The 24,329-nt window shown below is 50.5% G+C and overlaps 10 protein-coding genes across 10 annotated transcripts; 6 read left to right on the forward strand and 4 right to left on the reverse strand.

Annotated features, from left to right (window-relative positions):
* Positions 1 to 53: 53 nt before the first annotated feature.
* On the reverse strand, positions 54 to 2,199 carry N7446_006849 (uncharacterized protein; the record flags this gene model as incomplete). Its single annotated transcript, XM_058515596.1, has 3 exons — positions 54 to 1,198; positions 1,252 to 1,354; positions 1,408 to 2,199. The coding sequence occupies 3 exons, from the start codon at positions 2,197 to 2,199 to the stop codon at positions 54 to 56; spliced, it is 2,040 nt and encodes a 679-aa protein (XP_058372774.1).
* Positions 2,200 to 2,981: 782 nt separating this feature from the next.
* On the reverse strand, positions 2,982 to 4,104 carry N7446_006850 (uncharacterized protein; the record flags this gene model as incomplete). The annotated part of the gene is made up of 6 exons (XM_058515597.1): positions 2,982 to 3,083; positions 3,135 to 3,266; positions 3,339 to 3,467; positions 3,525 to 3,759; positions 3,807 to 3,833; positions 3,887 to 4,104. 6 exons carry the CDS (start codon positions 4,102 to 4,104, stop codon positions 2,982 to 2,984), a joined length of 843 nt encoding a protein of 280 aa, XP_058372775.1.
* Positions 4,105 to 6,443: 2,339 nt separating this feature from the next.
* N7446_006851 (uncharacterized protein) lies at positions 6,444 to 6,686 on the forward strand (the record flags this gene model as incomplete). Its single annotated transcript, XM_058515598.1, has 1 exon — positions 6,444 to 6,686. The coding sequence occupies one exon, from the start codon at positions 6,444 to 6,446 to the stop codon at positions 6,684 to 6,686; it is 243 nt and encodes an 80-aa protein (XP_058372776.1).
* Positions 6,687 to 8,519: 1,833 nt separating this feature from the next.
* On the forward strand, positions 8,520 to 10,862 carry N7446_006852 (serine/threonine-protein kinase; the record flags this gene model as incomplete). The annotated part of the gene is made up of 2 exons (XM_058515599.1): positions 8,520 to 8,678; positions 8,733 to 10,862. 2 exons carry the CDS (start codon positions 8,520 to 8,522, stop codon positions 10,860 to 10,862), a joined length of 2,289 nt encoding a protein of 762 aa, XP_058372777.1.
* A 1,258-nt stretch (positions 10,863 to 12,120) lies between these two features.
* Positions 12,121 to 13,375, forward strand: N7446_006853 (exosome non-catalytic core subunit RRP42; the record flags this gene model as incomplete). Its single annotated transcript, XM_058515600.1, has 2 exons — positions 12,121 to 12,660; positions 12,752 to 13,375. 2 exons carry the CDS (start codon positions 12,121 to 12,123, stop codon positions 13,373 to 13,375), a joined length of 1,164 nt encoding a protein of 387 aa, XP_058372778.1.
* A 214-nt stretch (positions 13,376 to 13,589) lies between these two features.
* N7446_006854 (uncharacterized protein) lies at positions 13,590 to 14,754 on the reverse strand (the record flags this gene model as incomplete). Its single annotated transcript, XM_058515601.1, has 2 exons — positions 13,590 to 14,150; positions 14,269 to 14,754. Coding segments are annotated over 2 exons (873 nt in total), but the record flags the coding sequence as incomplete, so codon positions are not given.
* A 543-nt stretch (positions 14,755 to 15,297) lies between these two features.
* On the forward strand, positions 15,298 to 16,559 carry N7446_006855 (uncharacterized protein). The gene is made up of 5 exons (XM_058515602.1): positions 15,298 to 15,562; positions 15,823 to 15,974; positions 16,030 to 16,188; positions 16,253 to 16,347; positions 16,399 to 16,559. The coding sequence occupies exons 1-5, from the start codon at positions 15,532 to 15,534 to the stop codon at positions 16,421 to 16,423; spliced, it is 462 nt and encodes a 153-aa protein (XP_058372780.1). The 5' UTR covers positions 15,298 to 15,531; the 3' UTR covers positions 16,424 to 16,559.
* A 640-nt stretch (positions 16,560 to 17,199) lies between these two features.
* N7446_006856 (uncharacterized protein) lies at positions 17,200 to 19,132 on the forward strand (the record flags this gene model as incomplete). Its single annotated transcript, XM_058515603.1, has 2 exons — positions 17,200 to 17,749; positions 17,820 to 19,132. 2 exons carry the CDS (start codon positions 17,200 to 17,202, stop codon positions 19,130 to 19,132), a joined length of 1,863 nt encoding a protein of 620 aa, XP_058372781.1.
* Positions 19,133 to 20,271: 1,139 nt separating this feature from the next.
* Positions 20,272 to 21,690, forward strand: N7446_006857 (uncharacterized protein). The gene is made up of 3 exons (XM_058515604.1): positions 20,272 to 20,417; positions 20,497 to 21,353; positions 21,421 to 21,690. Exons 1-3 carry the CDS (start codon positions 20,339 to 20,341, stop codon positions 21,577 to 21,579), a joined length of 1,095 nt encoding a protein of 364 aa, XP_058372782.1. The 5' UTR covers positions 20,272 to 20,338; the 3' UTR covers positions 21,580 to 21,690.
* A 423-nt stretch (positions 21,691 to 22,113) lies between these two features.
* N7446_006858 (arginyltransferase) lies at positions 22,114 to 23,981 on the reverse strand (the record flags this gene model as incomplete). The annotated part of the gene is made up of 9 exons (XM_058515605.1): positions 22,114 to 22,239; positions 22,292 to 22,548; positions 22,652 to 22,717; positions 22,781 to 22,878; positions 22,949 to 23,347; positions 23,408 to 23,593; positions 23,646 to 23,721; positions 23,777 to 23,821; positions 23,927 to 23,981. 9 exons carry the CDS (start codon positions 23,979 to 23,981, stop codon positions 22,114 to 22,116), a joined length of 1,308 nt encoding a protein of 435 aa, XP_058372783.1.
* Between the last annotated feature and the right edge of the window lie 348 nt (positions 23,982 to 24,329).

Below are 24,329 nucleotides of genomic sequence, written 5' to 3' on the forward strand. Positions count from 1 at the left end.
CCACATCAATACCAAATATGAATTATCAACATCAACATCCCTTACTACTATTCTTACCGATAATATTTATCATACCCCTGCCCATGAGTATGAACAGGTCCCCCACCCTGTCCGCCAAGCATACCACGATAATAATCCTCATCAGGACGAGCACTACTTCCGCGAGGATGATAGAACCGCCTGGGCTCATCAACTTCTGGCGAAACAGAAGTAGGAGATTCCATGTACTGCAAATCCTGCGCCGAAACGCCCCCATACCGTGGCAAATGCTCGCGCTCACGGTCCCGGCCTAACAGATCACTCTCCGAATGTCTGTAATCGCCAGTGCGCTGGTTCACGCTTCGAGATGAGCTGCGCGAGCTACGGGAGAAGCGTCGGCCGGGTGTTGTACCTGGGCCTGAGCCTGAGCCCGTGCGGGCATAGAGCGAGTCTCGATCGTAGGCGTCTGGCATTGACGTTCTGGATGGTGGTGGTGGGTGGGATTTTATGTTTGTGTCTGATTGTCTGGGCGTGGAAAAGGAGCCGCTGTGGTTGTGGCTTTGGGCTTGGGAGCCTGAGCCTGAGCCTGAGCCTGAACCTGAGCCGGGGCCTTCGTAGACTTTGCCACCTCCTGGGGTTGCTCTGTAGGGTTTGCGTTCGCGCTCGATTGGGGCGGAGTGGATAGTTTCGTCTTCGTCGTCGATCATGACCGGGGAGGTGGAGGCTGTTCTTACTCTCGGTTTTGCTGCGGGTGGGGATGATTTCGCAGGTGGGGGTCGGCCTCGTTCGTATGAATGAGTTCGCTCTGTGGAGGATGCGGTTGACGTGGGGGATCTTCTTGAGCGGGTGGCTTCGTCGCGTTCCTCGTCGGTGATTTCGGGGAGGTCGACGCCGCATTGCTTCATCATTTGATTTTCGATTTCTTCTCTGATCCTGAGATCACCGATATCTGGGAAGAGGCGGCGCGGGAGTTCTTTGGGGAAGCGCTCTTTCTTGTCGTCGGGGTTGCTGATTGGCATGTTGAGAACTGCTTTTTGGAGTCGCTCGTATTCCCGCTCGGGATGGGCGAGGATCATTAGAGTAGCCCATCTCTCGAAGCCTTTCGGCGTCAGGCCTGGAATGTCAGGGCGTTCGCCAAGCTTGTCTTGTACAAGATGATGCTCGGCCTCGACATCGCGGAATAGGCGTGAGATTGACGATGTGCGATCATCGAAAATATCTGGACGTCTACTGTCAGCATCTGGATAACAGAAAAATGTATGGGATACTAACCGTGCCATGGGTAAGAATCCGATGAAACATGAGTATCCTTGTAAAACTTCTGAAGCTTGTGAGGAACAATGACGATAGTGTTTCCAGGAGGATAATCCTCAATCTGCCCAAGTCAGTCACCCATGCACAAACACCAAACGAAAGAAAAGGACGTACCAAATGAAGCGCAATACCACGCAAGAACTGACCAAGCCTGTTCGTAGGCTTCCCATCCTCAAACAACTTCCCCCAAATCCGCTCAAGAGTTGTCATCTCCGTAACAGTAGCATCGCGATCTGGCGGCTTTGGTCTAGCCTCCATTTTGTGATGACTGCGCGCACTCTCCTGGCTCGACATAGAGCCTCGCCTTTCAGAGGCCGGATCGGGAGACGGTTTCGGACTGGGACGACTATCACCATACTCAGACTCAACGTACGGCTCAACGTATGGCTGGAAAGGCTCCTTGCTATCACCCGAGACAGGGACAGATGGGGGGATAGAGTTGCTCCGTGCAGCCATAGTAGGAGGGGACTCAGCATGCGGGCGCACCGACGGCTCTGTTTGCCAGGCTGGTTGTTGCGATTGCGAGCGGGGCGGGGGTGGACCGGGGACTGATGGTGATCCTTGTAGGTTGTCCAGGCCGGTTGATTTGAGTTGCTGGATGACTGTCGCTGTGATCTGGGACAGCACCTCTGGCGATAGATAGCCTGTAGAGCCGCTGTTGTGGACGGCGGAGTTTACGGCATCGTTGATGGCACCTGGGTTATGGTTCTGGTTCTGTCCTGGGTATCGTGGTTCGGGGTATAGCTCTGGGTTTGGGGCTGGCGGCCCGGTCGGCATCTGCGGCTGCGGCATGTTGATGCGCTCTTCGTATTGAGTTGGGTATGGAGGATTTGGCGAGTAGCCGTCGTTTGGAGGGTTCATGGGTCCCGTTTGGTAGGGGTTGGAATAGTACCCATCGTAGGCCATGGGGTTCAAAGGAAGTGTAAGCTCTCTTTCCGGGTGTATCAGTGTGTGAATACGCAGGAATCAAGAATCAGCCAAAGAGACGTTGGGATTTCTAGAAAGAAGAAAAGTTGGATAATTTGAGGGGCTCCAGGGCTGGTGGGGGGAGGGGGCAAGTGAAACGTTGTGGCGATCGCAGCCTCCGAAAGTGCTTCAGACGTCACACTGTGTTATGGTGTCGCTCTTTAATTTATTAGAGTGCAACAACTTTTCACTGTCATATTACTAGTTTGCATCGGAGCGTCATGATCGGCAGCTTACTATGCATCTTCCATGCGATATCTGCATTCATTACGATTTCGTCGCGCCTATCATAGGGAGAAAGGGCACTTTTTCAGCGATCCAAGTATGTCATCGCCGTCGGTTGGGATCCGATGGGTTCAGGCCCCGATCAGCAGAACGGAGGGCTGAACTATATATTCTAATGCCCATATCCGATATCATGAATATTATATTCAAGAATAGTATACTAATGAAAGGGTCTACTGATATGTTTTGCCTGACTCAGATCGGATATTTAGAATGTTTGTTTACTGTGGGGGACCGATGTCATTACCGTCGACTCAACCATGGATCGTTGTAATTTATGCTTACAAGTATAATGTATACGGGATTGCATATCATCTCATTGTCCTAACTCCATGGAAAAATAGAAAAAGAGTAAATCTGAAATCAAAGGAAAAACTGCCAGCTTATTTCACTGAACCGGTGAAAATCTCAGAACCGATGCATATGCCTCCAGCAGATCACAGGAATTTCTGTCCATTGGACTCATCAGTACGGCCACAGCGGACGGGAGAAGGAGCCCTTTTAGGTGCAGGAAGAGGCGGCATGTGGTGACGGACACTCTATATATGTGTTAGCGAGCCCTATATTGATAAGGAATATCTGAAACTCACGGGAATGCGGGCAAAGCGTTTGGGCATAGAGGGGATGCCAACAGGGAGATCACTGGCGCTGCCACTGCGAATATAGTTACGACGGGCCCAAACAGCATTCTCGTACTCGTCGAGGCTCTCGTCACGGTCTGCCTAAAAGGACAATCATTAAGTCAGTAATTTATGTTTTCCAGGTTGTCCGTTCATATAGTGTTCATCATTCACCAATGCCAATACTGCATCCACCTCAGCCCGCGAGCCAGACTTGTTTCCCTCCTCACACATGCTTTGCATGGCAATCATCTCAGCCTCAGGGTCAATTGACATCTGGTAGTCCATGCAAGGCTGGCAGTTCTATACAAAAGCATCAATTATTGAACATGTCAGAAATCAGGATAGCACAGAACGCACAGGGGTCTCGCGGGAACGCTGGTTACGAGAGAAGTAGTCAATGCCACGATAGTGACCGCAAAGGTTGCACTTCAGCTCAACGACCTGGGTTTGAGAACAGGTAACACACTTTGCAACCTCTTGGATCGGGATAATGTCGAAGCCTTCATCAAAAATTGCCTCGCGGAGGTAGCTGAGCTGGTTTGAGGAGTATTCAAATTGGGGGCGAGCGCTGTGGCAGACACAGCAGGTGATCCTATACTTGTGAGTGACACAACGCACAGGATGGTATGGGATACTTACAAAGCAGGGAGATCAATCCGATCGAGACTGTAGATATTGTCAGCCTAATTTGTTCATGGTGTTGGTCTTGGTAGACTCACGCTTGGCGGACTTCCTCGTCATAGCCTCGGGGGTAAAGCTTCGAGGGACGTTTGCGGCGTGTGGTCATCATGTTTGCGTGGGATTTCTCGAGTTTCTCGAGCGGCGTGCGTGGAAGTACGAATCGAACGAGGGGAGGGAAGTCATTAAAAGGCCGCTCAACGCCTGTTTGGGCGAGAGCGTTTTCTGGGGCGTTGTTCATTCCGGAACTGAGGGACATCGTCGGTTCACTTGGCTCGCTCCAATTCATCACGTTGTCACGATTCTTCTATTCTCACTTTTGGATTCAAGAGGTGTCAAAGTAATATGCAAATCTTGTTCCTATCATGGTATCTTAAATGAAGAAGAAGAAATGCCTGGGAAAGTCATGCAAATTGGGCAAAGAATGGAGCCGCCTTTCAGTAACTGTGAAATGATCTGACTATCAGGCAAACACATCTCTGCTTCTATATGAACCCTCCGGCCTGGATCATGATAGAAATATCAGACGAATGGAATAGGATAAGATGGCAAGCAAAGAGGGCAGTAATGTCTCGAGAACAAGATGGTTCCAGACCGATCAAGCTGAGCAATACAAAAGGGGCCATGAATGTATGAACACAGTACCACTGATGAAGTATCGGACAGTCTCTACGCGGAGGCCTCGAAGCGAGTATACTGTTTCATGCATTGTTTTCGCCCTCCGTTGGCCTCTCTTTTTCACCCCTATTTCTTTTTGCCCATCTTCGAGTGAGTGCCTTAAGTTGTAGATATGTAAAAATGGTGGGTTAACCATGTAGGTTATAGAAAGTAGGGGGTGTGAAAGGACTTATGGCCTACAACTGTAACTTATTATCTTTTCATGTCAAGTTCATCGCTTTTTAGGAACAAAGGATATCAAAGGAGTCACCAGAGGGTTGCTTAAGTCAAGAAATAATCCCTTCGAATCCATACCTCATATGGTTAACCAGATATCAAATTTCCGCTCTCAACCATACCTCAAAAGGGGTAATATCATTTCGAAGGAGCATCCGAGAAACAATTCTATCAAATCTCTCAGATCCCCTGTCCAAAAATGCCTCAGAAACAAAGATAAGTTATCAAAACAATGCCACCGCCACCATCACAGAACCACAAAAGGGGCAAACAAAGCGCCACACCAAAACAAGTTAAGGTTAAGCAAAATATTCCAACAATACTGTACTCCATATACAACACCAACAACCTCGGCAAATCAACCAAGACCGCAAACGAGCAATAACAATAACAATAAACAAACCACTATCCAATCCCCAAATAGAAGCAATAGTCCGACTGATTTACAGACCGTAATTGCCTATAAAAGATGAAAGCACACCACCCCACCCCGTGATGCCTGAAGCCGGCGCTAATGCTAATGCTAATATACCGGCCACATGCGAAACCCCGAACAGGGGATAGTTTCAAAATCAACCGCAGGCCGGAGATTATGTTCCATTATGCTGGGAAGGGGGTTGGTTTGGAAATGACACGCATAAGGAGTATAGACCCAATTACAAACAGGGGAAGGGGGCGAGGGACTACGCTGTGGAGGGGAGGGGGAGAGGGGCAAATGGCAAAGGGGAATTATCATCATCTACATGCGCAATATGTCGTCGTGAGATGATCTAATTATACTCCGTAATCCATAATCCGTCTCGGTTCGCATCAGCCTGGCGGGGACAGGATTCTGCGCCAGAATCATTGGAACATTGGAAGTTTCTGGTGGCCTTCCTAGATGGGTATTAGTGCTGTATTCAGATCCGCACTTTTTCTATCCATATCCATATCTCTGCGGAAGGGGGCAGGGGCCGGGGGCTCGAAGGAAGGGGGCTAAATCCAAGTCTAACCATGAAGGAATAAGGGCATGGACTAAACGTCAAATAAGTAATTGTAACACCTTCCCGAAACGCAAAATTTTCATACTGTAGAGAGTTAGGTTAGAGACGCCGGTTTTTGGTCTTCTTTTTTAGGGGGTTAGTCTCTTATTTTCTTTCTGATTTTGTGCGTTACTGCAGCGACGGTGGAACCATACTCTACTGGAAGCACTGGCAGTTGGAAAGCTGCACGGTTTAATCAGCCATTTAGATCTGACATGATCTGTGTGTGTTCCAGCGATCACATAGGGGCCCGGGGATTCGGGGATGTTCAAACCATGGCGACTGGAGCATTTTGGAGACTTTCCGTGTTTGGGGTGGGCCCACTTGGGCGGGACTAAGGTTCTTAGCTTGAATTGGTTTACTTTTAACGGTGTGTTCCTGGGCAATCCTCGTTTCTTTTTGTGGGTAAGTTCGGATTTGGATTTAGGGAGGCCGGGATCAACCTCCTTTGTGCAGGTACCAGCACGCTGTAAGGACAGGAGATGGACAGTGCATGGAGGCAACTTGCTGTAGATTTGTCAGTGAAGATGTGTGTAACAGGTTCTTGTGGCAGGTTGAGGGGGTAACAAGAGTGGCAAGACAAGACGGAATAGACCCTGAGAATTGACTTTATCTCTCGGAAAGATGTACTTCTGTTAGACAAGGAAGCGTTGCATTTACAGTTGAGTTTACAGCCGTTTCCATGGTCACCCAGGAACATCCTTCTCGAAGACCCAAGGAACACGACGGCGCCTCCCGGCACACTGGAAAGCAAATAGTTTCCAGTGGCGACATGCGCGATCACCCCCTAGGCTTCACAGGAGAGCGCATAGTGGTCGCGGGTAGCAGGGACGGGCCTGGACGAGGTCCACGGTGGAGCATTCCGCGGTGCCCCGAGTCGACCGGTGCACCATTAGGCGTTTGTGAGGGATTCGGTGGGCCGTGAGTGGTTGTGATGGACCAGAATACTGGATCGCCGTGGAGTGAGTGGGCTGTTCTGGACTTCCGGCCAATGGCATTGTTGACTCCATCGCACTATGAGGTCTGTATTTGAGTGACGGAGTTTTGAGGGGCGTATTGGGACGCGGTGTGTATATTCGCGTCGATGATTTTGATCCACTGGTATTGGGATTTTTCCCCTTTCAGATTTGAGATTTGAGATCGGATAGGGATGACTGCCGAGGATTGAAACGATAGGTGTTAGGAGTAGATGAACAAGAAACGATGTGTAAAACCAATAATTTAATAATCTTGGATCCTCGCGGGCCAACGGCCGCCCCAGGGTTCGTCTAGTTGACAGGCGAACTTCCTGCAGGTAATGCAATACCTGGAGATCGACTCTTCATTTCCACGTCTGTGTCCTCGGGACGTGTCCCTTTGTGGAGAAAAACCGGATGACGCGGTACGTCTCTCATGATGTCAAGACGGATTCCACGGCAACCACGATCGAGGCGCACTTTTGAGTCGAACAAAGGATGCGAGACCTGCATACGGGTTCTAGTCCGTATATTCCGCACAAAGAACCCCTCATATGTAGCATGGCATGTAAGCTCTGTTGGCCGAAGCCGAACCTAATTGCACCCAAACATTGGTCTATCAGAAAGCTCCCCACGAAAGGTCGGATGGTCGGGAAGACCAGGTGGCAATACAGACGTGAACAGCGAAAGTGAGACAGCGAGAGATCCTGGGTAAATTGCCAGACAACTCCGACGTGGGACATGACATATAGGATGCTCCTTGCTCTCAGCTGTGCTGTGTCCATTTACATCTACATGCTGAGAGGTGACTCGTACAAAGATCTCAGGTGATAGATATATAAAAGGATTGAAATGATTTGACGTGGTAGTTCGAGGCAGTAAATTACAGGACACGGCCCAAAGCCAACACAGGACTGGCGTGGTTAACGGTTACAGGCTGCAGGTGTATGCCCAACCCCCGAATTATTAGGCGCCGTGCATCAGATGACCGTGATGGTACAGTACAGAGTAGAGTTTAATGTTATTATTTTTCTTCTTTAGAGAAATAAAACATATTCCTTTTGCTATAATTGTTTATGTGTAATAAAGTAATAAGGTACCCGTTCCACACTGTTGGTCCCATTGGTCGAGACGGGAGGAACCCGGTATTTAGCTGTATTTTGACTGTATTTGTGGCTATTTGGTGGGTGGGTTGCATGTATTATCGGTGTATGGTATGAGATTGTATTTCCTTTTTCCTTTCTCTATAGTCTTATTATTCCCCCCGTCTCTTCTCTTCTCTCTTTGACTGGTATTTACATCTACACTGTCTACAGTATACAGAGTTTCATTTTGGTCTCCCACTTTGCCACGGTGGACTGATCTGCAACGGCCTAAGGTGATTTAATTTACCGTCTCCACGGCCCCGTCTAGGAGCTCGAGCTGTCAGCGCGTCAGGGGCTCACCCTCGGTCCTCCGATCCCTCCACCTAGAACGGGTCTTCTCCTATTCTGGATTTCTTTTTATTGCTTCGTGCCCATTTAGTAGTTTGTCCCAGATCACCCACTACATGACCACCTTCACTCCCCCTCTTCCAACTACCTTGTCACTCCTTACTTTTCCTCCATGGGAACCCAATATTTTGGCTTGCATTGATTCTCGGATATGAGCACTTGCTGCAATTGATTCCCTATATCCACATACTACACTCTTCCCCCTACATAATTGTGAGTCCGCCTGAAATGATCCGATACTGAATACGAACTGACCAGATTAGAAACCCCCTACTTCGTCGATCTGCTGGCCAGACCTGAAGAGACACCATGACTGTCACATATGATGCCCCGAGGTCACATACCTCGATGGCCACTCTTGAGGATCGCTTTGAAGTGATCAAGGAGATCGGCGATGGCAGCTTCGGTAGCGTCGCCGTAGCACGTGTACGGACTGCCGGTGCCCACATTGCTCGGAGAGGAACGATGGTATGGAATGCAACATGGTGCCCAGGTGGTGCGCGACGACTAACATTGGCCCAGGTTGCGATCAAAACCATGAAGAAGACATTCGACTCTTTGGCCCCATGTCTGGACCTGCGAGAGGTCATCTTCCTCCGAACCCTCCCCATTCATCCTCACCTTGTTCCCGCACTCGACATCTTCCTCGACCCCCTCTCCCGCAAGCTTCACATCTGCATGGAATACATGGACGGCAACCTCTACCAACTAATGAAGGCCCGTGACCACAAGTCATTTGACGGCAAGCACGTCAAAAGCATTCTTTACCAGATCTTGTCTGGTCTGGACCATATCCACGCCCACCACTTCTTCCACCGCGACATTAAGCCCGAGAACATTCTCGTGTCGACCTCCGCCCCCAACGATTCCACCTTTAGCCGCTACTCTAATCTCGTCACCCCTCCCTCTACTCCTCCTGTCTACACCGTGAAGATTGCCGATTTTGGTCTGGCACGTGAAACACACTCCAAACAACCGTACACAACATATGTCTCAACGAGATGGTACCGCGCACCCGAGGTGCTTCTACGCGCAGGAGAATACTCCGCCCCTGTGGATATGTGGGCGATGGGAGCTATGGCGGTGGAGATTGCTACATTGAAGCCCCTGTTCCCCGGAGGCAACGAGGTGGATCAGGTTTGGCGCGTCTGTGAGATCATGGGCAGCCCTGGAAACTGGTACAGCAAGTCTGGCACGAAGATTGGTGGTGGTGAATGGCGTGAAGGCTCCCGCCTAGCTCACAAGCTGGGCTTCACCTTCCCCAAGATGGCGCCACACGCGATGGAGACAGTACTGCAACCCCCACAGTGGCCAGCGGCATTCGCTGAGTTCGTTACCTGGTGTCTCATGTGGGACCCCAAGAACCGCCCTACGTCGACTCAAGCATTGAATCACGAGTACTTTGCCGACGCGGTCGATCCCGTGCGACCGAAGTCTTCGACCTCGGCCAGGCTGTTGGGTCGCAAGCAGTCCGACAGGAGCTTCAAGTCGCCGACCCTCACGCCCAGTGACTCTCCTACATTGTCGTCCAAGCCTTCTTGGTTCCGCCGATCGTTGATCGCTCGGTCAGATAGCCCTGCACCTGTCGAGGACAACCCTGCTCGGCCACCGGTCGTTTCTCAGGTCACTGCGCCTGAGATCCAGCCTGTCAAGGCGGCCCGTCCGGCAAACACCAAGCGGGCCACCTGGGCCAACGGCGCACCTATGCCTATTCTTCCTTCTATCCGCCCTGTTTCCCCTCTTTCCAACTCTGTTACCGCCCAGGCAAACGCGACAGTGGCCCATAACGAAGGCTCAAAGTCCTCCGACACCTCTACTAGCAAGGCTAGCACAAAGATTGGCCGTCAACTTTCGGTCAACTCCAATGGCAACCACTACTCGGATGTGCACCGCCAAGAAGCTGAACGGATGTTGAATGGCTCCGGCAACAACACTCCCACCGCAAAGGAGAGCTTCTTCTCGCATCTGCGCAAGCGCGCTCGTAGACTCTCAGGACGCAATGCACCCCCGCCGAGCGATGACATCGAAGCCAACGCGGGTTGCATCCCTTGGTCGAACCGGTCATCCATTGCTCTCGACGGGGCTAGCAACGAATCAAAGCAAGGTTCCGACTTGAGCGAATTGGACAAGGCGCTTCAGAGTGTCAAGTACTCATTGGACTCGTCCACTCTGAGCAATGTCCCTGTGCATTTGAGCGCTGATGGAAATACCACCAAGCGTCAGTCAATGCCTCAAGTTACAAGCAACCCTAGCCCGATCTCTAGCAGGACCCGCCGCGCCAAGCAGATGTCTACTCACCCTGTTCACCGGTACGAGACTCCCGAGGAGGAGGATGAGTTGCTGGACGAAGTGTTACACTCGGCCAACAAGGCAGCTAGGCGCCTGGCTCAAACTCAGTCTATGTCTGCCGAGTCGCCCACGGTAGCTCATCGCCATGCCGACAAGTCGCGTGCTATGCCAAGCCCGTATCCCACGCCTTCTCCCAGTGCCAAAGACTCTACCGCATTTGGTCACCAATCTACACCGAGTAAATTGAACCTCAAGGTCGATCATGCGGCTGCCAACCGCCATTGGCCCACACCTCCCTATGAGGAGGCTGAATGGCACAACAAGGGCTCCGACTACTTTGCCCGTGGATCTAACTTCATCTAAAAATGACCTCTCCATTTTCAACATCACACGACTTCTCAAAGCGAGAAGCACAAAAATCTGGCGAAATTGCAACAACGGAAGACTGAACTCAAGGCGTATGGAATTCGATTCGGGTATTATTTGTTTATTCTCCCCACGGTCTGGTCTTTCGAGGAGTTTTCATTTTCACATATGGGCATGGTTTTTTTGCCAAAGGTTTCTCATTTCCACTTCATACCCCTACAGGCCTTTTGTTATAGATGGATCCGGCCTTGTTTCCCATTTCCCTTTCCTTTCATGGAGTCCTTTCGTTCGTCATTATTGACATGCACATTCACATTATTTGGGGCGTGTTTCCTTTCCTTCACATTTGATACCACGTGCGCAAGCCGCACTATATACCACCTTTCCTTTGCTTCACATACCTGATCTCCCCTGCACATCTTCTCGATGGATATGCCGTTCATTTTCTTTTGTTTATATACTTCTTACCCTCCCCTTGTACATTGACCAACCTTATCCTGTCTATTGCTGTCACTCATTCTCTCCTGCATTTACATTGCTACAATCCATTGCCCGCTTGCCCGCTTTTCACTCTCTTGTATCATTTGCACTTTCTGACGCTGGCGGGGATCCAGCCGTTTATATACTCTTGTAATATAGCCCTCTCTGGTCATGACCAGATCCTTACATACTACCTCGGTGCATACATGCATTTCAACCTGCTCACGTTATACTCTTTGTAACAAGTAGTTTTGTAGACTTGAAGTTACAGTGCAAGACGGGTTGCTACTGGGTGATGAGAGCGATAGGATCGTATGAATGATACCTAAGATGTAACAAAGCAAGAACTAGAACTCTTCATCTGAAAATTAAAAGCGGTAATTCCATGACACTGAATTAAGATACTTACACTGGAAGGAAAATATTGTGATGGTATACTTCCATCAATATCAGCGGAACAACAATTCTCCGCCCAAATTTCCTGATTGAGACTGCTCTGCTCGACCTTACCAACTTTTTCCTTCCCCAATTGCGAGCCACCAACCTCAAAGCCGAAGCTACATTGGCCACAGCTTCAAGTCCACGCTCTCTACAACCACTGCGTTTAAAGGCCAACTGCATACGCTTCCCAAATCGCTGGCCGATCACCACAAATTTGAATCGCCAACAGAACGATAACCTCATGCAAGCATCTTACAAGCTTACCAACACCCCATTTTCACACCAACGGCCCCTCAATCCCTAAAAGCAAAGTGGGATAAAATAAGCCGCCAAAATGGCCTCCCAAAGACAAGCAACATCAGCCTCCCAAGTCCCCCACCTCTCCCCCGCCGAACTCTCCTATCTCTACACCTCCCTCAGCCTCCCAAAAACACCAATCCGACCAGACGGCCGCTCGCCCACACAATTCCGCCCCCTAAGCGCAGAAACAAACATCCTACCGGGTACAAACGGCAGCGCGCGCATCGGTTTCGCAGATGGCACACAGGCGATCGTCGGCGTCAAAGCCGAAGTGGAGAAGACGATTGTTGCAGCTGATACCCTTGACTCACGCAGTCTGGGGCAACAGGGTGACCAGCTGAATCGAGAGGGTGAGGAGGGTTCTGCTGCTGTTTCTGGGCAGGGAGAGTGGGTGCAGATGTCTATTGAGATTCCTGGGTTCCGGGATGATGATGCGTTGCCGGTTTTCTTGTCTGAGATGATGAGGGAGAGTCTTGTTGGGTCTGTTGAGGATGGGAAAGATGTGGAGATGGCTGGTGGTTTGAAGGGGAGGCTTGTTATCAACAAGCGTTGGCATTGGAGGTTGTATATTGATGTGAGTGCTCCATCTTGATCTCCGTCTTCCGCGCGAGAAAGGCCGCAGAGCCTCCGTATACCGTGACGAAAACTGACTAACAAACCTACAGGTCCTCCTCCTCTCCCAACCTCTCGCCTACCCCCTCCCCCTCCTCTCCCTAACAACCCACCTTGCCCTCCTAAGCACCAAACTCCCAAAACTCAAATCAACCGGCGAAGAAGACCCCTTCTTCGACGACGACTGGGCCGCCGCTGAATATCTCTACCCACGCATCACCAACAAATCCGCAAAACACACCCCAACAGCGCAATCCCACCCCGTCCGCCCACCGGTAACCCTCCTAGTAATCTCCGTCGGTGAAAACATCATTTTCGACCCAAACCGCGAAGAAATCGCCGTCGCCGACGCCGTTCTGGCAATCTCTGTCACTCGCACCGGTGACTCCGATACCCTGAAACTACTCTCCATCCGCACCATCGACCCGCCCTCGCGCTTGACGCAGTCTGGTATTCCCAATTCTGAGAACGTGAATATGCTCGGTGCTACGGCGCCGTCGGATGATCCTGCTCTGCTTAATCCTGCGACTGGAGAGGAGGAGGTTTCGCGGGTTTGGAGGCCGCGTAGGGGTGGTGTTAAGAGGAGTGTTATTGCTCGGATGGTTAAGACTGTTCTTGAGAAGGGGGGTGTTGGGGAGGAGGTTCTTGAAGGGCTTGAGGGTGTTGAGGTTCTTTGAAAATTGGAGTGCTTTTGTATAAGTAGAAATATCCTTGGATAGGTATTGCATATGCTTTGAGATATCGATCTCTAATGCCATTGGAGTATGGAGCTGGAGTTGTTTGTTTCCACTTGTACTTCTCTTGTCTTTGTGTATGCTTCGTATTGAGTTGGAGTATCTTCTATAGCATATGCAAAACAAATGATTTAATGTACATAAATTGATCTGTATAGATCAATCAATATCAATATCGGATATCAGAATGCCCGAATCTGGACTATCCATTCCAACCCATAATCCCCGTTTCCACTGCATATAACAAGCTCCCAACTGGCGATGTCATGTCATATCATATCATATCACACCACACACATCTCCCTCCTTAGCCCAAAAGTGACACAGGAAATCACCAAATCCCAAACCACTTCTTAACGGGCCTCTTCTTTCCCTCCCAATCAACAAACTCCCCCTCACCAACCTCAACAGCAACAGGACTCTGCACATCCACCTCCTTCTCCGCCCCACCATCCTCTTTCTTAGCATCCTCCTCCTCCAATCCATGCGCAACCCGATACATCTTCCTCTTCTCAGCATCCTCAACACGGCGATGCCTCTGTTCACGCACACGCATAGATTCATGCTGCACATGCATACGCCACACAGAGAAGGCGCGCGAAATCGTGCCGAAGGGACTGGTTAGGAGTTCGGACCAGGATGGGAGGAGATGGGCGAAGGGGGAGGTTGCTTTGAAGTTTGTTGTGAAGGTGAATGTTGCTAGGGAGAAGAGAATGCTCTATTATAAAGGGGATAGGTTAGCAATTGCAATTGCAATTGGGCTGATTGTACTCCGAGCAGGGTTGTAGATAGATATCTCGGGGTGTAGGTTAGACGTAGGTGTAGAGTAGCCATACCATCGCAATCCAAATATGAATCCATTTACTGGTCAAAAACTTATGCATAACCGTCCCCTGGGGTGGGAACATATTCGGATACTGCTTTGTATTCTGCTCTTCGATTTCCTTGGGGGTTGTGCGAGGACCGTATTCGAATGGTTGGCCTGGAGGTGCGTTTTGGGGGATGGCGCTACATAGCGCTGGGGGTGTGATGGGGGTCGGAATTTGTCTGGTTTTTCCAGGACGCGGGGTTTGCTGTTGGCATTGGCATTGCTTTTGGCTTTTTTGAAGGCTGCGCGCGTTGTCGTGAATGTTCGTTGTGGTTGGCGTCGGAGGGTGCGCATGATTAGGGTTGAAGGGGCCCCTCGGGGGAGGAGGAAGGACGGGATAGGGGTTGGCATTTTGGGTTACCTGGTTTCTCCTGGCGTTGTGAGGCTGCTGGGTTGGGCCTGCTATCGCGACTTTGTTGATGCGGAGTGCAATTTTTGGAGATGGTACCACGTGACTGGAAGTCACCGGATATTTTTAGTCCGGCATTGGCTGCATATGATGAAATTCTAACTAGATTAGCTGTTTATTTGCTTCGATGTCAATTGAACTATATCCATGGAGTTTATCTTCTATTTTCCCCCTTAGCGTGGTCTCAATGGATCACCTATACTATATGTGTGGTCTACTGCATAGTCACAGGTTAAATCCAGTTCGGATTTCACTCGGAAATATACCGCCTCGGCCTCAGGATCCACAAGCGGACCAGCTGGGGCGAATGAAAGAAAACTCATTTCGAAGCCACGGGGAACCCGCAGCCATTTATCGGAAGAAGGGATATGACCACGTCGCCCCGGGGCTATGAAAGGGACCCCGGGATCACAAAGAAATTGAATGTTTCGGGCTTTGAACTTATGATATGCAGCTATGCATCTAGGAGCTATAGTTCGGAACCCGGCTCAGGTTTATGATGAGGGATGAGGTCATGAGGCGAAAGTAAGATGTAGAAGTAAAGAGCAGGTTTGCCTCTATCCATTAGAATAGCCGAATAGCCACAAATATCCCAACCCAACAATAACATAGAGAAGTATCCAAGACAAGTAAAGCGCAGACACACCGAAGTTCCCGGTTGCGCCCGTCGACCTGAATAATCTGCACGCTGATTGGCTCCGGCCCGGATTACGAGAGTGGCCGGGCTACATAAGGGAAAAACTTGCTCTCTCCCTTTCCACAATTTTCCTTCAAACTTGTACAACTATTAATCTACCATTATATCCTTTATAATACCTCACAATGGCCCCCAAGAACGACTCCTTCGCTCCCGGTAAGACTACTCTCCAATTCCACGCCATTGAGTGCAGGTGAAGCTGCTGTGTTTGAGTTGCGCGAGGAAAAGTGAGGGTATTCCGGCCATGGTGTGGTTTCCTCAGTTGGGGATGCTGTCAACATTGAGAGGCAGTCTGACCATAGGATGCGCCGGACTCACTTTCCTCAACGCAACCTCTCGCATCGCGTTCACCTCAACCTTTGCAAATCCCATCCCCTGCCGTTCAGCATGACCATCACTTTCGACACTTTCTGCAGTCCACTCCATGATGGCCGTCTCAGCAGTCATGGACAGAAAGAGACAAGAATCCCAAGATGCCGCCGACGCAGAAGCGAAACAGGCCGCCGAAACAATGGCTAACGCGACTTCCACTTCAGGTGACGCCGCCAAGGGTGCCAAGCTCTTCCAGGTGAGTAACTTCGACTGACGTATGCGCCGGACAACACTGACAGCTTCATTTCTAGACCCGTTGCGCTCAGTGCCACACTGTCGCGGCTGGCGAACCCCACAAGGTCGGCCCCAACTTGCACGGTCTCTTCGGCCGTAAGACCGGTTCCGCCGATGGTTACGCCTACACCGACGCCAACAAGCAAGCCGGTGTTGAGTGGAACGAGGATACTCTCGTAAGTCGCAACCTTGCAACTTTCAGGAAGTCGCGTTCACCGCTAACCACTACGCGTCCTACAGTTCAAGTACCTCGAGAACCCCAAGAAATTCATTCCCGGCACCAAGATGGCCTTCGGTGGCCTCAAGAAGGGCAAGGAGCGCAACGACCTCATCACGTTAGTTCGACCCACCCATAAAACCTGAAGCATAAACTAACCCCTTTCCAGTCACCTCAAGGAGGCCACCGCATAGATGATTTGACGACTTTCGGCATTCTTTTTTTCGGTTCACTTGGCGTGGGCTGATTACCGGGTATCCAAAGAACCGGGCATGTATTATTATTACACCCACAATAGATTTTGATCTCCTCTTTGTCCCTACTTTGCAGATCATAAACGTTAACAAACGCATTGCAAACGGCTTGTCTTAGCTGCTAAATACTGTGATGCGTTTTTGTATTATGATTGGCCCATCATGTCAGACGTATCGATTGGGCAAACATGGGCGGTCAGGCACAGCTGCACTTAGGTGGTACCAGGCGGGTACCTGGCAGTGACGCAGTGATCCACTAACAACAATGTACCTCTCTTGTACACACCAAGTACTGTGTACACGCCAGTGCCTCGAGTCTCAGCACATGACCGATGGATAGGGTGATTGGCCCAGCCTCCTCGACTCTACAAGTGAGGGGAGGGGATCTCTCTCCTTCCTGCATTGCTCGACGAGGCGTTTCGATCTTAGTACCGTATTAACCTGGATCGCATCTTCAGCGCAACCATCTCGAGAACTCATATCACACTCACGAATCTGTTGCATCCCATCGCATACCTTATCGCATCGGCGCATCCATTGCGCCATCTGTAACGACTTGCGCAGACTGACTGTCCAGGCGCATTTACTGACTCTAGTTCCCAGGGAATTCAACTGGTTCCCGACTCTATTTCCACAAGGATTGATCTGCGCTCCGTCGCTGCGCATCTGCAGTGACTCTCCCACTGGGGTGCGACACTCACGGTACGCCGTCCGCCATGCTGGATGAGCTAGACAACGTCTTCGACGATCATCCATCCCTGGATGCTTCGCTCGAAGACTTCGAGAGCAACACAAACCCCCACCGATCACCAATGTTTGGTCTTCCCTCCCAACACTCTGGGTTCCGGTCTGAAGAGTCCGACGGGGAAGACGGGGACCTTGAGGACCCAGCCCAGGAGCGCTGGTCGCCCCCAGGATTCCAACATGAATACGTCCAGGGCAGTGGGTGGTACCGCCACCAGCCCTACCTGCGCAAAGGTAACCCCCAGACGGAGCGATTGCAGCTCAAGCCCACAGTCGGGCTGAGCGTGTCGCCGTCGCAATCGCGCGAGCCAAGTCCACAGTACGAGGATGCGCTCGAAGGGCCAGCCCATGGGAAAGGTAGCGACACCACTGTCGCGGCTAATGTGCCTCTACCGCCCGGGCCAGATACACCCCTCAATGGACGATCTCCCAGTCCGGCTCCGGCTCCCAGGTCAAATCGTACGCCTCGTCATAGTCCCGAGGACGATGAAACGGGCTTTGGAGCGGAGAATCTGAGCAACTGTAGGCCCTGTCTGATCTGGTTTCAGCTGCAGGCGCGGGTATACTAACATGTTCTTGCGAATGAATGAAGATATTCGCTTCGCAGTGCGTGCAGAAGTCCAGCACCGAGAACCCATTGCCGCCATGTTTGGCTGGGTGCGCTCCAAGTTTGAGCGCATGACAAGCTCCAAATCTAACACCACCCTCTCTGTCGTCATGCTCCTAGTCTCCATTGCCTTCATGCGCGCCCTACTTCTCCCAGGCCTCCCGCAATCGATCCCCGATCTCGTCAAACTATCCGGTTTCGCGCGCTCCTTTGAACCCCTGATATACTACTCAGAAAACGGAGTTCAGCAAATCGGAACCCTCCAAGAAACCGGCGTAGCAGTCTGGGACCTGAGCGAGTCGGTCCGTGGCACAAACATGACCAGCGCCCCAATAATCGTCCACCAACTCGACGAGCTCTCCGATTCCCTCAAATCCCTCTCCCTAGAGCTAACCCGCTTCTTCGCAAACGTCGACTCAGATATCGACTCCATCCTGATAGTAATGGACTGGGCCAAACGCGAACTTGAAACCCTCTCCGCCCAACCCCCAAGCTCCCTCCCAACAATCGTCTTCGACAACATGCACAACATGCTCTCCCGCCTCGGCGCCCTAGAACGCTCCCAACTCGACAACGGCAACCCAACATCCTCAACAACAACACCACTAGGCCACCTCGTAATGGCCGTCTTCGGACCAACCTCCGCACAACGCACCCGCACAACCCTAACGCGAACATTCACAGAGTTCCTCTCAGTCCTAGAAGAATCAATCAACAGCGAACTCTCCCACTCAACAGCCCTCTTCGCCCTATTCGAATCCATCGACCGCCAATTCCTCAACCTTCAACGAACCGTCGTCCGCGAATCAGACGCACAGGAACGCGCAGAGGGCGAAATGCTCTCCTCTCTCTGGACGCGCGTCCTCGGACCAGACGCCTCAGTTGTCCGCAAATACGAGAAGAATAAAAGGCTCCTCGCGAACGTGCGCAGTCGCACAGTCGCGAATAAACATCTCCTCGTCGATCATCGTGGTCGTCTCCTCACGCTGAAGGTGAATCTCGAGACATTAAGACGGAAGCTCGTTAGTCCGCTCGTGCGGCGCAATGATTCCGTTAGTTTCGTCGGCTCTGTCGATGGTGGCAATGGGGCGGGGAATTCGGGGACGGCAGGGCGCATGCTTGGTCCTGTTGAGGCTGTTATTGATGGGCAGATTCGCGGGTTGGAGGGGACGTATGATTATTTGCGCTCTGTGAGGGAGAGGCAGAAGGCTAAGCTTATGGAGATGGTTTATGGGGCTGGGAGGAAACCTTCGCAGTCGCTTATTGATGGGTTGGATGGGATTGAGGATGGGGAGTGAGAATGGTTGGATGTGATGTCTTTCTTTGTCTCTCTTTCTTGTCTCATCCTGTATCCTCTTCTTGGCTGTCCTCTTCATCTCCTCTCTTGGTTTCTCTCCGTGTCTTTGTCATCTTTGGCGTTTCGAACATGGGCATGGGCATATGTCGCATGGCGTCCGCGGCAGTTGTTCGGCTTTCGGTGGAAATGGGGTGTGGTGGCGACCTGACTTAGGTATAGGACAGGGCGTTGCCAGCCTCTGCTGGTCCTTTTTTTATCGTTTCCTCTCTCTATCATCTTCATCTTCATCTTCATCTTCATCTTTGTTCTTGTTCTTGTTTTTGCGGCGAACGGGAACAGGTAGGATAGGCTTGCAGGGGAAAAGGGATAGAAATACTTGGCGCTAGCCGGTCTGATTTGATATGACTATGACTATGGCTTCTCCTCTTTTCCGATGTCTAGTCTTATTGCATGTTTATAAATTATAATCATGGATAATCAGGCTGGTGGGAAATGGAGGTGTGTTTATGGTTGTTTGATTGTTAGGGCTAAATGTAGAATAGAGTCAACTTTAACTTAGAGTATAGATCGCTGGGCGAGGCGGTAGTACGATTTACCCTTTGTTTACTACATTGAACTCCATGCTGATTTCATATCAAACCAGAGATTCTAGTGATTCTGGTCCATATCGATATCGGCGAAAGGCCGAACCAGCCACTAGGAGTGCTCCGAACTATACGTTACCCCGGTCAATCGAGAAGCAATGTCGGGATGACCCCGTCTGCTATAGACTGGGAGCGCTATCCAAATGAGCATTTTCTTATGTTTCAAACAACATTTTACGCTTTGTTCGATGTCAATTCTCTGAACTACTTGATTTTGTTCATCCTTCTCGCGATCCAGATAGGATTATAGCGGTCCGCCAAGTACACGTCGACACCTCAATTCTCCCCAGTTTCTGCCTCATGGAGCAAAATCCATAGCGTGTGATCAAATAGTTCATTTAGGTGGCATTTCAGTCTTCCCATGGCCAATGAATCCGTGACACAGGATCAGTCCGAGGCCGAGGATGCATCCGTAAGTGGGGGCGCGGACTCTGCCGCCTATGCAGCCGATTCTTAGAACAACCAACTCTCCATGACATCTCAACTTCCCCGCCATGTTAAAATTGTCGCGGTGTCCACTCCAAATAACCAAAGGAGTACGATGGAACAGCCAGTCAACCACCATGCCCACTGTCGCAATATTATTCCAAGCAATTGACCCCCCTATCATAAACGGAGTTCGCAAACCGCGCAAGCCAGGTGGTGAGTTAAGTCCCAAGCTCACAAATAAATACATCCCTCCATATAATCACACAATCACAGAGACTGATTATATCCCCAGGCTACCAAGACTCCGGCGCAGACATCGCCTATACACTCCGCTCAACAGGAGTGAATATAATAACATCCAAACCAACCCCATCCCCAAACAACCACGAAGGATGGTGTTTCCCAGACTCAGAAGAAGGAATCCTTGCCGCGATCTCCCAAGGCGCAACACACCTCTGGGCAAATACGATCGTCTTCTCATCCCACCCTCTCCAAACAGCATCTTGTCTAGACGACCATGCGTCCACAGTCCGGGTAATCGGCCAGCCACCAGGTCTAGTCGAAAAATTCGACGACAAGCTCTACCTAAACGACAAACTCCGCTCTCAGGGTGGGGCATTCACACTACCCAAATCATGGGAAGTGAAGGCCACCGATCCATCCCTAGATCTAGATTCATTCATACAGACAAACATAACGGACTACCCAATTGTCGGGAAACCAGTTCGCGGCCGTGGAAGCCACGGCGTGAAAGTGTGCCACAGTCCCACTGAATTGAAAGATCATATTGAATCGCTTTTCGATGAATCGCCGGTCGTTCTTCTTGAAGAGTTTCTTGCTGGCGAAGAAGCTACTATCACCGTTATGCCTCCTTCACCTGGCTCTGGTAGATCGGGGTATTGGAGTATGCCGCCTGTGACTAGGTTCAATCATGATCAGGGAATCGCGCCGTATAATGGGACAGTTGCTGTTACAGCTAACTCGCGCGTTGTTTCGGAGGAGGAAATGCGGGATCCGGCTTATGAAGAGGTGATGGGGCAATGTGAGCATGTGGCTTGTTTGATTAAGGCTACGGCGCCTATTCGAATTGATGTTCGGCGGTTTGGATCTGGGTCTGGGTTTGCGATTTTTGATGTTAATATGAAACCGGTATGTACATGTACATGTATTACTGATTCGTGTGTTTGTTTGGTTCGAGGACTAATGGGTTTTGCAGAATATGACTGGCCCTGGACGTCCAGGCCGTGAAGATCAGGCTAGTTTGACTGCTATGGCGGCTACGGCGTGTGGCTGGGATTATTCACGGTTGTTGCTGGAGATTTTGAGAGGGGCTTCTACTTTGGAGACTTTTCGTCAGTATCGAAGTCCGTTCTAGTTGATAGTTGGAGGCTTTTGGTATGCTGTTTGCGACATACCAAAGCAATCAGATTCCGTTCCACCAAAAGGGCGCTGACAGGGAAGAATGATGAAACCACGCAAAGCTTCCAGGTGTAATTATATTCCAATCTGAAGTCCTCTCCGGCTTTATGCGAATGCGATGGGTGTGAGTAGGGGATGATGGGGATGGGGAAGGGTGAGTATATAAGGTGAGGGGGCTTTTTGTGATTTTACATCGGTAGGTCGAATGGGATCTGAGAGAACTGACTGGGCCTTTTCTATAATGACCGTATCAGGTGACTGGATCATGACTGTAGGCCTCACAGCTTGCCGGTGATTCAAAGCGTATAGCATGCGAGTTATGAAGAGTAACGAATGAGAAACGAAGTAGGAAATCCATACTACCATCTAACAATGCTTCTACAACAAACATAATTCAACTCCATGCATCCACTTCCTTCCATGCTCCTAGTTCTATATCACTCTGCATAGCAAATCTACGCCTTTGGTATCAACATGACAGGGAATTTGATCAACTGAACAAGTCCACTGCACTGTTCTTCACAATGTTAGGCCCCAAAGCCGCAGCCAATTCAGCAACCATGCCCTTTATAGACATAGGCGAAGTGATGGTTGTTTTGTCCCAGTCGACCAGATCCTAGATGAAATCAGTAAATAATGCCTCTCAGTAGGAAGAGTGGTCTGCATACCTCCATGTGGACAAAGTGCTGCTTAACCACCAACAGCCATTTACCCAGATCCATTGCTTCCACTTCCGGCGCGGTCATAACACCAGGCATATGGACATCAAAGAGAGACATCTGCTCTTCATCTCCAAGGGGCTCAGGCGCAGGTGCCGGGGTTCCAGGGGTAGAAGCTCGATCCCGAGACATGGAAACATAAGGACGAGAATTAAGTTTCTCGGTCAACTCGCCATCAAGCGGATCCCAGGTATTGGTTTCAGGGTCTGCGTAACAAGGGAAAAAAAAAAGGTCAGATCTCATGCCCAAAGTCTCGTAAGTGGCACGGCACACTCAATGGTTAATACCGGCACACGAGTGGAAACATACCGAGGATGTACTGGGGTCGGAAGTTGGCCTTGTAGCGCATCTTCTGGCAGGAATGAATGTAGTACCCTATATCCGGATAATTAGAAACGTAACCCACAGGCAAGGAATGGTTTCACGACTGCGACCTACCCATGTAGTAGTAGCGGTAATCGTTCTCGAGACAGAAGGCAATTTCCCGCATCGCGCTCAGCTTTTCGAATTCCCATTGCTCATATGCTGGGTCGTAGCTGTGTGGTACGGACTGTGTCAGCTTATCAAATATCACAGTAGTAGGGCCTATTACTTCACTCAGCTTACAAGACGTAGACGGAGCTGACGCCGTTTGGAACCAGGTCCAGGACCGCGACTGCGACTAGCTCTCCATCGAGACGATAGCATTGGTGCCAGGAGCCGATTTTCTTTTCGGAGCTCTTCTGTGCTGAGGCAGGCGACCGCTGAAGACCTGAGCAGAGGAATCGCTGAAAGTCCTTCGGCTTCCAGCGAGATACATCCTCTTTATGGATGGCCGTCTGGTACTTTCGGAACAGCTCGAACTTTGCCTGAGACACAGAGTCGCCTTCGATGTTAACTTCGAAGCGATGCGCTGGTTCTAGTGGACGCTTGGTAGCAGGATCCACGGGCCGCTTGACATTGCTGTACTCCGACTCGTGGACGGCAGTCACCACATCGAAGTTGCATTTGCGGTGCTTTTTCTCCCTGTTAAATTGTCAGCAGCGATTCAAGTAACAATGGCCAATGGTGAATGAAGATGCATACTCGCGAGTGCGCGGGCAGAGTCGGGCTGCCTTGCGCATATACTCTGGGCCCAGAATGAATTTGTTCCATCGGTTGATTGCCTTCCGCTGATCACGGCGGGGCCGATATTCGGAAGCCTCTAGTCTCAGAGTGTAATGAGGACAACATGACCGCTGCAGGTTCTGTTTGTAGTAAAGAGAACCCGATCTGTGGATGTCAGTTGTGGGTTACGGGTCATCTCTCATCTCAAGGATCAAACCTTCTCCATCCGCAATTGACCAATTCCTCATAGTGGTGCGGGCGTACGGACGTGGAACTGGTGTAGTACGATGCACCTGTTACGTGTCAACGGGTCAACGATGAAAAAGAAGGCAGAATGAGGCAACGTACTTCCATTGTCGGACTTGCAGTAACCACACGAGTTTCTTTGATAACCTGCATAACATTAGATATACTGTAAGCCCAAACCAGGACCAGTGGAAACGCCACGGGGTAACGGAGCTCTACTTCAGTGGTCCCCTGCAGCGAAGTGGGACTGACCTAGTGGGCGGAATAGCGACAGTTCTCGCGCGCGTTCGGCGTCAACGGGTTGCATCTCGGACTTTGGCCCCCTGTGGTGGCGATGTGTAGAGAGAGAGAGATGAGAGGGGAGTTGGCGGGGTGTAAATACGCCGGTTCTATACAATGGCGGTAAGGGGATTCTACAGTACACTTTTATTTCTACGAACGAAGTGCATGTATGTCTCTTTCTAATTACCTGATCGGCAGATCTATACTCTCTCGTCAAATCGCTCCGGGTTTCCCACTCGGTACCAAGCCGGAGTTAGGGTCTTTACCCACACACGAGATGAAGCACATTTCAGGGTGTCTGGACTAACTCCGACCTGAGACCCGAAGAACTTCAGAGTTTAACGAAATTGGAGGTGACAGGTTGACGCATTTG

The sequence above is a fragment of the Penicillium canescens genome (assembly GCF_028828765.1).
Source record: "Penicillium canescens strain IBT 15451 chromosome Unknown utg000004l_segment0_segment0, whole genome shotgun sequence".
NCBI lineage: Eukaryota > Fungi > Ascomycota > Eurotiomycetes > Eurotiales > Aspergillaceae > Penicillium > Penicillium canescens.